Source organism: Oreochromis niloticus, linkage group LG10 (genome assembly GCF_001858045.2).
Source record: "Oreochromis niloticus isolate F11D_XX linkage group LG10, O_niloticus_UMD_NMBU, whole genome shotgun sequence".
NCBI lineage: Eukaryota > Metazoa > Chordata > Actinopteri > Cichliformes > Cichlidae > Oreochromis > Oreochromis niloticus.
Window position 1 is genome coordinate 11,311,707 of NC_031975.2, and position 17,230 is coordinate 11,328,936.

Genomic DNA, 17,230 nt, shown 5'->3' on the forward strand with positions numbered 1-17,230 from the left:
ATAGGTGCAGAGATTTATTGAAACATGTTCAAATACAATATATCAGGCAAAAAAAGAGTTTGTACAATTCTAACGAGCTTAAAAGTCAATATTTGATAGGACCACCTTTATTCTTCAACACAGCCTGAACTGTGTAGGCAGCTTGTAATTTCTCTAAATAGTCTTCAGGAGGAGTTATGGTCTGGACTCTGGGGAGGCCAGTCCATGACTTATATGTGCCAGTGTGTGTTTTTCTTTCTAGGTATGCATTTACTGCATTGGTGTGTGTTTTGGGATCATTGTGATGCTGAAAAATAATGTAGGTAAGCAATTAAAGTGTATTTATATATCATCAAAACCAAAGTACTTTACAAGAAAAAAAGTAAAATAAAAATAAATAAATGGGTTCCTTAAAATTCGTGGTCAACATGTTCACACTGTTTTCCCATCATACTCATCCAGTTAGCTGCTTCTCTCTGAGCCTGGAGTTTTTGCTTCCCACTGTCACAAAGTGCTTCTTCACAGAGGACTGTGTCATTATTGGGGTTTCTCTCTAATACTGTAGGGTCATTACCTTAAATATAAAGTCCCCCGAGGCGACTGTTGGTTTGAATTTGTGCTATATAAATAAAAATGAATTGAAATTAAACTGAATTATTAGATAAAACAACACAACAGCAACCTGTCCTCCAGCAACAGTTCCATTTCAGCTGTTTCCAAAGTGGTATTTCATCCACTCAGATTTAAAGACAGCCATAGCTGATGCATTTCTGTTTATGTAAGGACAGAAAATTTATCAAAGACTTTAAATACAAACAGTGCTACTTTTTTTACTTCTTTAATGCACAGTGAGCCAGTGCAAGACTGTAACACTGCCGTAAGATGGGGTAGTTTATAGGTGAGCAAGAGACTAACTCTAATATAGAGTGCATTACAGCTGATAATCATGCTCATACCTTCCAGAATTGACAGTTTTAAAAGAGATTTGAGTATTTGTTTAGATTGTTCCGATAGGGCAACATGGCAACAGCGTTGTTAGCATTGTTCTCTCCAGGTAGTCCTCCTACAGTGCGAAGACATGCTAGTGGGGTTAGGTTAAGTGGTGACTGATTCTAAATTGCCCATAGGTGTGAATGTCAGTGTGAGTGGTTTTTACCCTGCGATCTAATAAAGGTAGTTACTTTGTAAATCAGAGGCTTTCCAGATGACACTGAATGGTGAACCAAAATCTGACATTATTTTTCTGAGTTCACATTCCCATCAATTTTGACAAGATCCCCAACACCGCTGGCTTAAATGCAGCCCCAAACCATGAGAGAGCCTCCACCATGTTTTAGAGATGGCTGTGCATGCTTATTGTTGCACCTCTCTCCTGACCTCGTCTGTATATACTGATGATAAGCTGAAGCCAGAAGTTTCAGATTAGGATTCATCACTCCGTGAGACATGTTGCCACTGATTTTTCAGTCCCGCTCTTGAGTAATTAGGCATACCTGAGCTTTTCTCTGTGTTTTCCTTCGTTAATGGCTTCTTGACAGCCACTCTCACTCACCCTTCTAATGATCTTTTGGATACTTTTCACCTGATGAGGCTGTCCTAGGCCTGTCTTTTGTCTTCTTCCTGTTCAATTTTCTCAGATTTTAGTAAGAACACGTTGTACCCCATGCCAAGATATACAAAGCCTTTGACTAATAGTTCTTTGAGAATCACATTGGTTGGTGCAAAAATACTATTTTATGCCTATCAAACTGCGTTATCTTTGGCATTTAAAAAAATAGATTCAGCTGAAGAAGCTTGAATAAACTGTGTGCTTTTGCACAAGGCTGATAGTAACAAAGTCCCAAAAGATATTCAAAATAGGTTCTTTGCTAAGTGTTGTTTTGAGTAAACACAACACTGGCTCATCCTTTGAGCTTGAATGATTCAAAGGTCAATGTTAAGTGGCTTAATAAACAACTGAAAATGAGTGAAAAAGCTCCACTGTCCAAAAAGAAAACAATCTTTAAAAGACCTTCAAAAAACCCGGAGAACCAATCAATACCGTTTTTTAAAATAAATTACAAGACAGACTCCTTGGAAGCAAAAACGAAAGACATGAGGGGCAGCTCAGGACTTTTGCACAGTACTGCATGCACTAGAGCCTTCTGCAAACATCTGATCAGATGTTGATACAGCAGCAGTGCTTCCGAGGGCACATGCTGCATGACATTTCACAGTCTGCAGGCTACGCACCCACCGACATGATGCAACTCCCATACAAACGTTCTCGATTACATCGAGAAATGGTTTGTTTTCCTGGAGTTAAATGGATGGAGATGAACAGACTGATTTTCGTTGGGTTTTATTATTATTTTTATTTAATCAAGAAAAAACGCCATTATTTGGCAGGTTTAGTCGGTGCCTATGTTTGATCAGTAAGTCCTATTTGATATTTGGTGACCCCTGGAGGGAAGAAATGGCATTGCACTCCAGGATACAGCTCGACCTATACTGTGTGCTAAATAAGCCTGGTGCTCATACAGTACTCAGTACAGGCTGCTCAGAATAGACTGCGATCCAGAGTCATCACCTGCACTGTTCTACACTTATTTAAAGTGACTTATAAAGCCCTGGCGAGGCCACCAGTCCGGTCTACGTTGGGGGCGTGGTTTTCTCTGACAAGCAGTACCTTTGCTCATATTTGTAATGTTTTGCCCTCCCCTGTAGGCAGTCACATGAGCAGTGTCAGCTCTCCCGTGACACTTTTGAACAAATAACAGGGGGAACGAGGCGTGCCGCGGTTGTTGTGTTATTATTGGGCAGCACATCTTTCGCAGCATCCAACTCTAGGGGAAGCTCATCTCGGTCAGCCAGCCCATTGCTTCCACATTTGTGAGTCTACTGCGCATCTGACCCGAGAGACACAACTGACACAGGCTCAACCAAACACCCAGCTTCCAAACCAACAAAAGGAGTTCACAAGCAGGAAGTGGTTGAAAGTGTGCCGAGAGGTTCCGAGAGGTAAGGTTGACTGCGCTCGGTGTTTTAGCTGGGGGTGGGGGGGAAAGCACACATCACATCACGGGGCGCGTTTCGTGGCAAACATGTTTGATGTTGCCGATTGAATGACACAGTTCAGATCAGCTGTGTTGTTTGCATTATGGCGGGATCAGCCGGCCCGAACTTCCTGACTGTCGAGCTTGGGGAGAAATTTACCCAAAATGCACCAGCACACACATAGTTAAGCTTTTACCCCGATTTACCCTTTTCTGGAGATGTAAAGTTTTTATGCTCCAGTTGCTCCACCCTCTTCCAACGTACATGTGACGGAAGCGGTGATTTATTTTACCCTACCTACATGTTTATAAAAATAGGGTCCGAGGACCCAGGAGGGCCTATAATTCCCGATGGACTGAATCGTCGTTTTCGTCATCATCATCGTTATCATCGTAAACATCAGCACAGTGCGTCACTAACAGCATCTTGCAGCGCATGAGCCACAATGCCCGTTTCAGCATCAACTAGAATACAGGAACTCACAAACTGATGCGTGTGGCTATCTCCGAATGCTTAACTTCCCTTTTATAACCACCAAGAAGTCGTTTGTCATGATGGGGGTAAGCGTATGTAATTTACGAAAGACTTGCAACTGTGAGAAAAAACAAAAATAAACAAATAACAGCTGACAAGCTCTGTGAATTCAAGTGCCTCTCGGATGCTTTCTTTAGTTTATGTCTCAAATGAGAGGAAAACATCAGATGACCTCATATGAGCAGGTGACACCAATATGTGTTTGCCCTTTTTTGTTGTTATCCTTGAGAAATAGATCTAAATTAACTGTCTAATAACTAATCCAATATTTAACAGAATCATTGACATAAATCACTTGCTAGCTGGAACCCTCTATAATAATTTGGAGAAAATGTACCTGGCATGTTCAGTCAAGCTCTGTTGTGTATGACTTAGGTGGCAGTCTGGGTTTCCTATCATGTGATTTCTGTAGCTGAGCTAATAGCTTTCAGAGAGCTGCTCTGGCGGTTCAGTGATGAAAAATATCTCCTTGAGGAAGAATTACAAAGTGAATGCTGAGAGGAACAAAACACGCAAGGCCACCTGGTTGCTGCTCAGCTGAGGTGGCTGCTTTTTTCTCTCTCTCCTGCATGTAAAAACAGACAAGCAGCTGTGAATCAGGTGACTACAAATACCGACCTGAAGTGTGAGCAGGAACTTCATTATGAAGTGTGCTGTAAACTTGGCCTGCAGGTTCCTTCTGCAGCGTGTGAGCGTTTGATCGTGATGATAAAGAAAAAACGAAAGTACTTACTTTTAAACCAGCTAATTCTCAGCTGGTGAAGAGTAACCCCTCAATCAGGGCCTGTAAGTATTTATAAGACGTTGTAGGGCATGTGCTGTTGTTTCACATGATGATCACTTGTTTTTAGGAGGCACTGAAAGGGGCGAGGAGGCAAACTCTCAGCGTGATTTCAAAACTGTGTGAAAATGGAGTTCCTGTTGACCATGCCACGCCCTTTAGCCTGCGGGCTTTCATATATCCAAGTCAAACTGTGGGTAACAGGAGAATGGGAGATAAATTGGGCTTAACAAATGACAGCAATCTGTGTTGTGCACAAAGCAGACAGACAAGGTAGAAGTGACTCAGGCCATCAACTCCAAGTTCAGCTGCTGCCTACCTGAAGCAGATTAAACTCTGTAGTACTGGTTCAAAATGTTTTTAAAACTGTCTCCATTGGTTTCTTTTTTTCCACAGGAGCAGACTAAGCTGAACCTCTTCTCTGCAGCCATGTCAAACGAACGCACCCCCCTGATCACCTCAGGGGTGTGCGGTCTGAATGTGACTGCAGCGGTATGTGGCACGGATACGGACCCCGCCCAAGAATCCAGCTCCGGGACGGCAAATCAGAGTCCTCGAAAACTGAACACGTTTTTCGGTGTTATGGTGCCAACCGTCCTCTCAATGTTCAGCATTGTGCTGTTTCTGAGAACAGGTGAGAGGCGCGTGTTTGAACAGATAAATAAAAGTCATGCTTGGCATGTTTTTAATGGCTCACGTCATTGTGCTGTAGTGACTCACGTGGTGTCATCTCCCTCTTTGCAGGGTTTGTGGTTGGTCATGCGGGCCTGTTGCAGGCTCTTTTGATGGTGGTTGTAGCCTACACCATCATATCTCTTACGATACTGTCCATCTGTGCTATTTCCACCAATGGTGCGATACAGGGCGGTGGAGCGTATTGTATCCTTACAGACCAAACTGTTTCAAACTTTTTTTTTTAATGCATTCTTTGCCACAGTTTCAGGTGAACTGTAAGCCTTAACAAAAACACGATCAGACATGATAAGCCGGTCTCTGGGGCCCGAGTTTGGAGGGAGTATTGGTTTAATGTTCTTCCTAGCAAAAATCTTTGCATGTGGAGGCTATGTTCTAGGTCTTGTAGAAGCCATACTTGATGTATTCGGTTTGGATCCCGGTAAGGTTCTACTCGTATTTTGTTTCACTATATATTTTTTTTTCCATTAAATGATCTACTTCATTTACTTCATCCCGTCCTGCATAAGTTTTCTGCCTGATTTTTTTATTTTTTATTTTTAGAGTCCTCTGTGTCCACGGGGGTGCGGGTGCTTCCCCAGGGTTACTGGTACACAGTGTTGTATTCTTCAGTAATCCTTCTGCTGTGTCTGCTTGTGTGTCTGGTGGGCGCCCACATCTACTCCCGCACCGCCTTCGTCATCCTGCTGGTGGTCACTGTATCGCTGCTGTCTGTCTTCATCAGTTCTGTAGCAGTCAAACCTCAAGAATTCATCATTACCCACCACGGATCCCGCAACCAGACCCTCCGTTACAACGCCAGCTACACGGGTTTCAGCGCCACCACACTGAAGAACAACCTGGGCCGTAAGTATAGATGGGCCACAAGTGTTAATGCTTGTAAGGACAGGGCAGCATCTATTTAAGGTCTTGCTGAGGTTCCTCTTTTTTTCCCTTTCTCTCTAGCTGGTTACTCGTTGGACTACAGCACCAACTCTGTCATGTCTTTTGCCACCGTGTTTGCTGTCATGTTCACCAGCTGCACAGGAATCATGGCTGGAGCCAACATGTCAGGTGAAAATTTGTTGCGGGTGACAGTGCTACTAGCAATATTTTTAAGCACTTTCCTTTTTCTTGAACATTTACTTGTTTTTGATTATTTGAACGGCATTTCAGAGGCAGATATTGCAGTTTCTACCAAAATCTAGTGGTAGATTTAAAAGCAGGACTTTCACTTCCTGTTATCGTTTCTTATATTATCTTGCATTACCACAATACCCAAAAGATCTCTGTGACTGTTTTCTCAAGGTCTCCTCATGGTGCATTATGTACTGCGCAGAGGTCTTGAGTCATCCCTCATTTCTTTATATTTTGTGAGGAAAAAAATTGAAATGCATGGAGTGATTTATTGGAAAGTGCAAAGATGCATGAAAATATGAGAGGAAAAGACAAAAACCGACTAACAAGCCTGAAAGTCAATATTTGGTGTGTTCAACTTTAGTCTTTAATGGACCCTGGACTCTTAGGTAGCTTTATTGACATTTCTTTAAGTAGTCTTCACTAATAGTTCTCTAGGCTTCTTGAAATACATTCAAAACTCTTCTTTGGATGTTGGCTTCTTTTTGTTCCATTTTCTGTCAAGATGCCTCGATTGATCATGACTGATCGTGCTCCACTGTGTGGTTTTTCTGTCCAGGTGGGTTTTTACTGCATTGGCAGTGTGTTTGCAAACTGATGACATTCATAATTTCATCAATTTTAGCATGGTCTCTGACACCACTGACTGAAATGGAGTGCAGAACCTTGACAGAGCCCCCACTGTGTTTCACAGATGGCTGTAAATACCCCTGACCACCTCTGTACATATTTCCTTTTCTTTTAAGAATTCCTTGATAGCCATCCTTTCACAGAGATTGTTTCTGATGAAGCTTCAGTGAACAGTTTATGGATCAACTGAAGGACGAGATTTATGTCTCAGTTCTCTGACAGACCTTAGATGGACCTTTTCTCGTTTCTTAAGGGCATGACTTTCAGATAATGTTCTCCTACTGTGGATATTTTTTAAGGCCTGGAAACAAGTGGACAAGTAGAGGTTTGTTCTCCACTTGTCCAGTTTCCAAAAAGTTTTTAAGGACACACTGCACACTAAGCTGAGACGTGTCAAGTTTTCAGCTGATAGCTCTTTGGGAATCATGTAAATAATAAAAAAATACTTTTTTGTATCTATCAAACTTTATCTTTTCTAAAGAAAAGGCAACAAATGATGTGTTTTTGCAACACGCTGCTAGTAACAAAGTGCCTAAAGGTACAATTTAAAATTGGTTCTTTGCTAAGTTGTCTGTTTTGTGTAAACGCAACAGTGGTTCATCCCTTGAGTTAGGTGTCTTTTTTTTAAATGCTCGACTGATTCATAGGTCAGTGTGAAGTGGCTTATGAAAGACATTCTTCTGGAGATGGTCAGGTGCAATTACTGGAGTGGAAATGAGCGAAGAAGCAGCCAATTCAAAACTTCAAAAGCTCTTTCGAAAGCCTGGAGAACTTTTCCTTAAGACATAATAGTCTCTCTCCTTATGAGAGAAGTATAAAGAATCGGTGGTGGCTCAAGACCTTTGCACAATACCGTATGAACATGCAAAAATTGGTCTCATGTACATAAACATGCACTTCATGACAGCAGCTCTTACTCCACTCATCTCTGCAGGGGAGCTGAAGAATCCGAGTGTTGCAATCCCTAAAGGCACCATCATAGCCGTCAGTTACACTTTCATCGTCTACGTCCTGCTCTTCTTCATGATCAGCGCCACCTGCGACAGGTCTGAAATGGCTTATCAAATATAAATGACATACAAATAAGAAGTTTGAGTTATGATAACAAACATATTTCTTTAGGACCTTGTTGATTCAAGATTATGGCTTCTTGCAACGGATCAACTTATGGCCACCATTTGTCACTATTGGGATATACTGTGCCTCACTGTCTGCAGCGATGTGTGCCATGATCGGAGCGTCCCGTATCCTGCATGCTCTTGCTCTGGATCACCTCTTTGGTGAGGCTCAAGATCATTTAAAAATTTTTTTATTTTTATACTTCTTATGGAATTAATTATGAAATTTTAATGGTTTTCCTCAAAGGCTTGCCGTTAGCCCCAGCTGCCATCACATCAGCTTCAGGAAATCCTTGGGTGGCAGTGCTGTTCACCTGGGGCCTGACACAGGTGAGTTCCTGGAGCCCGCAGGTCCCTGTTTTTAAAATTGGAACTGGTTGACTAACCTGTAGTTTGTCGCTTGTTGCAGTGCGTGGTGTTTGCAGGGGAGCTCAATGCGATAGCAGGTCTGGTGACTGTTTTCTACTTACTTGCCTACGCTGCAGTTGACTTGGCCTGTTTGGCGCTTGAGTGGGCATCAGCTCCAAATTTCAGGTAATGAACACAGACTGTATATTAAAGATGGCTGAAGCCTCTGGGTTAAAAAAATTGAGCCAATTGACAAATGCTTTAAACAGAGGTTAACTCGTATGGATCCAAAACCTTACTTCCTTCATGATTAAACACTTTTAAACACTTAAACTTTTGACTTTATGTGCAAGTTAGCATAGTGTTCATGTTATAAAATGTAGCCCTGTTTATTGTAAAATAGGAGATAAAGCACTATATGTGTAAAATGTTGCTACCACACTATTGTGCTGTGCCCAGTGCCACACCTTGCTTGTGATGTCAAGTTTCAAAACATGCACATGTTAATGACTAAAATGCTTATCTTATGCTTAAGGTTTTAAATTCTGCAAAATATCTTAAGTAGAGTCGTAATAAATACTGATCAACCAGAAGTGAAAGAACAATAAGAAACTTGTGTGGTGTCTGCTGACCTCTGTCAGTGGCAACTCATTCTTGACATTGTGAAACCTACAATGTCGTCACATTAACAGACAACAACAAGCTTCATCATATTAGCTTGAATGCAGCAGGAAGATAAGGTGCAGTGAAGCTGCAGCAATAATGTGTTACTGCATTAGCTGATTTTGGTCATAATCTGAATGGTTTCCAGCAAAAGTGGAAAACATTTTAGGTTCTCAAATGTGAGAATTTGTTGCTTTTCTGTATTATTGTGAGGTTATTGTTTAATTGTTTGGAGTCTATGTTGACAAGAAAGATGTGATGGTAATTTTTCAAAAACGTCTGACATTTTCATAAACCAAATGGTTAATAGATTTGATTGTGACCGCAAAGCAGTTGAAAGCACTTAGTAACAGGCCTGTAAATATCACAGCCCGAGAGCATTTTAGTCTGTGCCTACATTTAACATGGTGCTATGGTACCATGAAAGCGTAATCAATTACGAAATTACGAAAAATCATAAGAAAACACTTGTTCTGTGACACTACAAAAGCTAAACATATATTGCCATATAAGTGATATTCATCCGCTCCTGCTCTTCATGTCTTGTCTGTGTGTGTGTTTAACAGACCAACCTTCCAGCTCTTTTCCTGGCACACCTGCCTGCTGGGGATTGTGAGCTGTTTGGCCATGATGTTCATCATCAATCCCGTGTACTCCTCGGGCAGCATCGTGCTCCTCCTACTGCTGCTGCTTTTCCTCCACTACAGATCGCCCACTAGCAGCTGGGGCTACATCAGCCAGGCTCTCATTTTCCACCAGGTTATCTGGACACAGTCACTCGCACTCACACACACAAAGTCCAGCATGCACTACAGTTTCTCAATAGTCTCGCTTCTCTTCGTCTGCTCTGGTTTTTAGGTGCGCAAGTATCTGCTGATGCTGGATGTGAGGAAAGACCACGTGAAGTTCTGGAGGCCGCAGGTGTTGTTGATGGTGGCCAACCCCCGCTCTTCCAGCCAGCTCATCCTGTTTGTAAATCAGCTGAAGAAGGGAGGACTGTATGTGCTGGGTCATGTGCAGCTGGGAGATCTGGGTAATGCTCATTAGGTGGCGTGTTATGGCTGTCTGCAGCTAACAGTATTAAATTACTCTTATCTTTGTGGTTTTGCTTATGACTTAACTGAAGCTGCTGCTGCTGCTGCTGTTGTTTGAAGGCCTCAGATACTCACATTCAGTATCAGTTTTGCACTGTTTGGGTTCTGTGACTAATTCGTACCAAAGCATTTTGTTACCTGTAGTGCTGAAACATTGTGTATTTATAGCTAAAACCTACCTTTTGATGTCCTGTGCCTGGAAAGCCTGACGCTATGAATCAACTTGCAGTCATCTGTAAGTTATAGGATGCGCATGCTCTCTGACAGGCCTACCTGACCACATGTACCATCATGAAAAGTTTCCTCGTGGGGTCTTAATGTGCAGGAGCTTTTGCACTTGACTTTTTTCCTGTGGCACAGTAGCTTCAAACTGAGGATTCAGATAGATAATCAGCTCCTTATTGATTTGGCCTTCCAGAACTGTATTTCATTTTATTCAATCCTTAATCCATACTGCCATAATCCACCATCCTGCTGGGGCCTTTCTTTGTGGAGTCTGCATGTTCTTGTGTTTGTGTGGGTTAGGTTAGCTAATCATTAGCTAAAATGATTATTCTAAATTGCCCATAGGTGCAAATGTGAGTGTGAATGGTTGTCTGTCTCTATATGTTAGCCCTGCGATAGCCTGGGGACCTGTCCAGGCTTCGACTCATCCTGTGGCATCTTGGATAGGCTCCAGCCGAGTTGCTCCAGATGTTTATTTGAGTGTGGATGTGTGTGAATATCAGATAGAAAGCACTTAGACATAGAAAAACATGCTTTTATTAATGGGTAAATGAAACATGTTGCATAAAGCGCTTTGAGTGCTTGAGCAGGACAGTGCTGTATAAGAACCAGTCCATTTACCACTCACCACTATTTCCTTGATGAAATTACATCTATTAAATGAAGCTCTCAACTTAGTTTTGGTGAATGCATTTTTTTCTGTCTGCTCTGTGTTTTAGACACCTTGCCTTCAGATCCAGTCCAGCAGCAGTACAACTTTTGGATGAGCCTAGTTGATAAACTTGGGGTGAAGGCCTTTGTTGACCTGACACTCTCTCCTACCGTCAGACAGGGAACTCAGCATCTTCTTCGCATCACAGGCCTAGGTAAGCTCATTTTTGTCTCCTCGCTTTTCTGATGATTACATTCAGTTCAGAGTGTGACGTTACTTTATGTACTGAATCCTACATTCCTCTAAAAGGTGGCATGAAGCCCAACATGCTGATTTTGGGGTTCTATGACAGCTGCACTCCTGAGGACTTCCTCCTGCAGGACTCTGCCTTCTGCGACACAGCAGTGGAACGAGGCGGCGAGGATGAATTTAATTTTGGGGTCGACCTGCCTTCACTGCAGGCTCATTTCCCCCCCGTCCGGGATGCGGAGAGCCCGCGGTGGCTCGCACCAGAGGAATACGTTGGGATAATTTCTGACGCCATTAAAATGAACAAGAGCGTGTGCCTGGGTCGGTATTTCTTCCAGTTAGAAGGAGAAGATAAAGACAGCAAGGTCGACGGCTCGGAGCGGATTATAGACGTGTGGCCGCTCAACCTGCTCCAGCCGGGCTGCCGTGATTACGAGGACGTGTGCAGCCTCTTTCTGCTGCAGATGGCCTGCGTACTCAACATGTCCAGCAAATGGCGGCACGCAAAAATGAGAATTTTCCTCAACGTGGGAACCGCTTCCAGCGACCAGGGCTGGATGGTCAATGAAGAGACCTTTCGAGAGCTGCTGAGGAAGCTGAGGATCAGGGCGTCGATAAAGATCGTGCCGTGGGACTCCGTGGTGCAGCACCACACTCCCACCGCAGAGCCAGCACAAGCTCCGTCCGAGAGCTTCTTGTCAGCAGTGAACCGCATGTTGATGGAGCACAGCTCGCAAGCTACCGTTCGCTTCCTGTATTTACCTCAACCTCCTTCACACCGCAGCCAGTCGCAGGCGTTTCTAGCTCAGCTGGAAGCAGTGACCAATGGATTAGGTCCAACGCTTCTAATTCACGGCGTCACCCCAGTCACGTACACTGACCTCTGAGCATGTGCGGTGATGACTTTTTGTTCATGCTGTACGACTTGTCATTGAAATAGTGTCTTATCTCATTGTTCACTTAAATGCGGGTAGCAACGATGGTGAAGTAGTACTTGAGGTCTTTCATTTAAATATGATATTTCCTTATTTTTATATACTTGAACTATTGAACTGGCTTCAACTGAACCAGGAATTGGGAGAATACTTTGCTTTTGTTGATACGACCTTCAATTTTTGCATTATCTTCAGGCCTGTTCTAACAAAAAAAGGCCAAAGGCTCTTCGTAACAAACGCACGCGTTGTCTTAAGCTGCGCAGGTTGCCCAGGGCATTACATATAGAATATATCTGCCTATAATTCCAGGGATGAAATGCTGAGCTTTGGATTAACAAAAACAAGGCAAGTAGAGTGCAGAATAAATTCCTCTAGTTCAGTTTCTAAATGGCATCGTGTTCTTTTCGTTTGTACTGTTTTTTGCTGCCTACTTTCGTTCCTTCGCTCTCATGTTTCTGCTGGTTGCTGGACCAAGAGATCCAAAGACATCTTTTTGTTTGGAACCCTGTTTCATTCAGATTTTTATTTATTAGGTTTTTTTTCATGTCCTTATGCCAATCCATGAATTTTTTTTCCCAGTGATATAAAGGGAATTGTTATAGACTTGACATTAGAATGATAAATTTGTTGCCATTATTTGTGTTTATTTAAAAAAAAAAAAAAAGTTGATTGGACTTGGTGCTAGCAGTACAGACTCTAAAAGTACTTCAGAAAGGGTTATTCTGTTACGTTGGATGTGATAAATAATGATAACAATAACGCTGAACAAATTTATTTCATATAATCATATTTCAGTCTTTCATGTTGAGGAAGATATTTCAGACCACTCAAGACAAACAACAAGTTTTCATCACATTTTTACAAAATATTTAAGTAACCATGAAATGTCACAACACACTGAGTTTGTCGTCACTGCTGAAAAAGCATCAGCGTGTTCTTGTTTGTGCTTGATGAGAACACTTTTGGACTCTTGTACACTAATATCACTGAAATTACTGCCATGGGCACTGTCTGTTGTCATCTTTGGAGCCGTTACGTAAATTAATATTTTTGTTGTAACCACTTATGTGTTCAAACCACAGAATGTAATAAAAACAGATCAAATCTACATATCTGCCAGTTGTATTATGATTCTTTTTTTCTCAACGCCTTCAGTGCAACTTTCATTCTCACTACTCTTACTGCAGAAAACATTTACTCCACCCACGTTAACCTTTTCATTGTTTTTATACAGTGCTGTAGTTTCTCCACATACTTCACAGCTAAAGATAGAAGTTGTTGTGTTGACGCACTTTTCATCTGAATCTCATTATATTTGTATGAAAGAGCAAAGCCAATCGCACTCTATCAGTGGTAGCAGTGAAATAACCCTTTGATTGAAAGCAAACCAAGCCCCATACAAAGTCATGTAGATCACTCTATTCTGATGCTCGGTCGTCTTGACCGTGTCTACATGCCTAAGTTAAAACGGTAAAACCAGTTTGGTGTCTAAGTGTTAAAACGGGTGAATGAGTTTTATTAATCACAGAGTTGAAGTAATTGCGTGACGTTTGAGTGATAATTTTCTCCTGCGGAAAACAAAACAACTTCAATATCAGTGCAGCTGGAGTCCCATGACTACTCCCCCTTTTCACCGGTCCAATCGTTTTTCTTGCATGAGCTTCGTAGTTTCCTAATGAGGAACGTTGACATCCGAAGACGGTCCGGCAAGAGTATTGTGAGAAGCGCGTTCTGTAGGTTGTTGGAAAAGTGACATGTTAACGTATTGGAGGGGATCATTTCTAAGCGATAACAGTTTAGCGCTTTATAACTGACCTGGACTGCGTGTGATAGACAGCCAGTGGTGCAGCTGGAGTGACCCACGGTGTTCAAAGCCTCACGAGCAAACGCTGTAGCGCTCTTCATGAAGCTGTTCACTTTCACATTTTTTGTCATGTTGGTGGACACCAGGAAGGGAGCCACACACTGAGGAGCGATTAAGGGAGTTTGGCTAATGTCTAAAAAGTGCATGACACCAAAAACCCAAAAAAATCTTAGCCTGAAAACACACGGTTTTCCATATGTTTATCAGTTGTAGTTCACTAGAAATAAGCTTCAGAGTAAATGAGGTAAAATCAAAACCTAAATCTCAAATTAGCTTGGTGAGTCAGAATTAGGCCAGAATTTGGCCACACTTTACCTGGACAGTAATTCCCTTTGACTTGTACTCTGCATGGAGACACTGAGAGAAGTATGTTACAAAAGTCTGGAATAAAGAAGAAAACAGACAAACCAACAACAACAACCACCAGTGAGAAAACATTACAGTGTCAGCGTATATCTGAAATAATGAGTGCAAGTACGTCATACTGAAACAGCACCTTGGTGGCAGAGTAAAGCGTCAGCAAAGGCTGTGGATGGACACCTGTCATAGATGAGATGTTGATGATCAGCCCCTTTCCTCTGGGTCAAAGATGGAAGGCAGACATCCATTACATCATCCCATACCGTTACTACCTAATAATCACTTTAAACTTGAATGTTTCTGCCTTTACCTTTTAACCATGTCTGGGAGAACCAGTCTGGTCATCTGAATTGAGACAACATAAACTCATTTAGATATCCATCAGTGCTTATTTATAGGAGAAAGCTGTGAAAATTACTCAGAAATACCCACAAAGACCTCTCACCTGAGGGACTGATAGTATGTTACAGTTGATCACCTGAGTGATTTTCTGGTCAGAACAAACACAGAAGAAATATATCAAACAGTTCATTAGCTTTAGAAAATAACATTAAAAAACGACAAAGTGTACCTGTTCAGCATCTGGTGTTTCGAGGAAATAGGCAAAACAGTCAGTAGTGGTCATTCCCACATTGTTAACTATGTGGCATAAGGACACGCAAAATTAGCATCTTCAATAAGTAAGTATGTTAGAAAAAAGCAAGTTGGAAAGTAGGTGGGTATGTATTACCCAGAATTCCAATCTGCAGGCCTTGTAGTTTCTTGGCTATGGCAGGGTAGATACTGTAGCCATGTGTGAAGTCCACGGGGATGGTCTGAGTCTTTCTTCCATACACACCCTCTGACGAAAACAAACAATATATTTTTGATTATTTTGTCTCAATATTCGCAGAAAGTAGTATTTTCCTTGAACTCACCGATTTCTCTGGCAACAGTTTTAAGTTTGTTATCACATCTGCTTATTAAAACAATATCCAGGCCTCTTCGTGCCAGCTGGAGGAGAAATAGAGGCAGAGTTTGTGGCTGTCATACAACAAGGAGACAAAGTCAAGTCAAATTGTTTTTTAATTCTGAACTTGAAAAAACTAAAAGTGGAGTCATTGCAGTCGGAGTTTCAAATGTGAAATGGACCGAGACATTTCTTGCTCTTGGAGTTTACTATCAACAATTTTATTAACTGTGAAACCTCATTTATAAGCTAGCTGTAAAATTGTTATTTTTCACATTGTGTGAACAAAAATATATTTGCAAGAATGATTATCACATCAACAGTACTTTATGAGGCAATATTCATTGCTGCATGACTACACACTACCTAAAACTCCATCATAATAACGCAGCTACATCATAAGATACTGAAATTCACAACTGTCTGTTTTCCGTAAAAAGAAGTGAGAAAAGTAACAAAAGAAAGTCTCGGCTACAAAATAGCTGCGTGTGTGTGTGTGTGTGTGTGTGTGTGTGTGTGTGTGTGTGTGTGTATGGGAGAGAGAGATTGTTAAGGGGAGCTGATGACTCACCTCAGTGGCATAAGCTTTACCAATACCAGATGTGGCACCGGTGACAACTGCACAGAGGAGAAAGCAGAAAAACGTCAGATCAGTTTTATTTCTTTCTACACTCCTGTCAAACATAGCAGAAGTTGTAAACATGGATTTGTTGTGGACAAAGATAATGTGCTGTCTTTTCCTTATATAAAAATACATTTTTAAATGTGGATTCAAAGCAGAAACATCCATTATTTCTGATCAGCAGTACGGCACAACCACCATTACTGTGAATGTAGTGATAACTAACTAGTAAGATGTAACTAATACAAGAGTAAAAGTTGCAAGTGGAATGTAAGAATGTGATTTAAGAATATTCAGCCTTTATTTAAATGAACAGAGTGCTGCAGCAGGCCTCTAGTTCTCTGACAGTTTGCTCCAAATATGTGGAGCATTAAAATTAAACCCTTCTTCTCCTTGTTTAGTTTGTGCTCTGGGGATAGAAACACCTGTCCCAGATGAGCTTAGAGATTTGTGTGGTGGCTGTAGCTCAGGTGGCAGAGCAGGTCAGCCACTATAACCCCATGTTTGCCTACTGGTGGTGGTCAGAGGGCCCGGTGGCGCCTGTGTCCGGCAGCCTCGCCTCTGTCAGTGCGCCCCAGGGCAGCTGTGGCTACTATGTAGCTTGCTATCGCCAGTGTGTGAATGTGTGTGTGACTGGGTGAATGACTGAATGTAGTGTAAAGCGCTTTGGGGTCCTATGGACTAGAAAAGCGCTATACAAATGCAGGCCATTTACCATTTTGGTAAACATAGCAGCAGATAAGACATATATTTTGACTGTAAACCAGTCAGTTCTATATAACCCAAAGACACTTTAATGATCTGAGAGCTGGCATGATAAAAATCATAAGAAAAGAGGTACCATGTCCAGGGCCTTACAGTCCTAACCCTAAAACCTCCACAGCTGGCACTGTTACATTTGAAGATTACACTGTAATTCCTCTTCTTTAACCTTACCTGCCCATTGTCCGTATGTCCTCAAGTCCACTTGCCATTTTGATGATAAAACAAACTCTCTAAATACACACCAACATCTCCAAGTGAGTTTCAGAAGGTAGAAAGCCACAGTCATTCCTCCAATGATGGCCAGTAGGTCAGCAAATGACATCTTGTTGCAGAGCTCCTTTGTTTCCAGCTCAGAGTACAAAATGCCAAAGAAGTGGCTCAACTGCCAAACTTTAGGCAGTGAAAACTGTTTATCTATAACGCTCCTCCTCCTCCTCCACATTACTCCACCCCTGATTGAATGCTGCTGTCATGAAAGGTGACCCTGCTGGACACATATGGCACTAAACCTCCACTACAGACCACTTTTTTGAAGCACACCCTTAATACTAAGCTTTTGAGTCTTTACAGAGTTGTACACTATAATTTCACAATGATATTATTAAGAGTTTGTTCAA

The 17,230-nt window shown here is 41.9% G+C and overlaps 2 protein-coding genes across 6 annotated transcripts; one reads left to right on the plus strand and one right to left on the minus strand.

The window, feature by feature from the left end:
• The first annotated feature begins 2,686 nt into the window (after positions 1-2,686).
• slc12a9 (solute carrier family 12 member 9) lies at positions 2,687-12,869 on the plus strand. 5 transcript variants are annotated; one of them, XM_025911018.1, is made up of 14 exons: positions 2,687-2,969; positions 4,727-4,964; positions 5,075-5,209; positions 5,307-5,444; positions 5,567-5,869; positions 5,969-6,076; positions 7,704-7,815; positions 7,892-8,049; positions 8,135-8,217; positions 8,297-8,421; positions 9,465-9,657; positions 9,757-9,931; positions 10,937-11,083; positions 11,179-12,005. In XM_025911018.1, the coding sequence occupies exons 2-14, from the start codon at positions 4,760-4,762 to the stop codon at positions 12,003-12,005; spliced, it is 2,709 nt and encodes a 902-aa protein (XP_025766803.1). In that variant the 5' UTR covers positions 2,687-2,969; positions 4,727-4,759. The 5 variants fall into 5 exon arrangements, with proteins under 5 accessions (XP_025766803.1, XP_005472099.1, XP_005472098.1 ...); XM_005472042.4 differs by having other exon boundaries at positions 2,688-2,979; XM_005472041.4 differs by lacking the exon at positions 2,687-2,969 and adding an exon at positions 3,275-3,575 and having other exon boundaries at positions 11,179-12,869.
• hsd20b2 (hydroxysteroid (20-beta) dehydrogenase 2) lies at positions 12,813-17,027 on the minus strand. Its single transcript, NM_001279798.2, has 11 exons — positions 16,785-17,027; positions 15,798-15,844; positions 15,195-15,270; positions 15,008-15,118; positions 14,849-14,916; positions 14,723-14,767; positions 14,588-14,622; positions 14,414-14,495; positions 14,233-14,298; positions 13,869-14,018; positions 12,813-13,784 (listed from the first exon to the last, which is right to left on the minus strand). The coding sequence occupies exons 1-11, from the start codon at positions 16,933-16,935 to the stop codon at positions 13,671-13,673; spliced, it is 945 nt and encodes a 314-aa protein (NP_001266727.1). The 5' UTR covers positions 16,936-17,027; the 3' UTR covers positions 12,813-13,670.
• Positions 17,028-17,230: the final 203 nt, after the last annotated feature.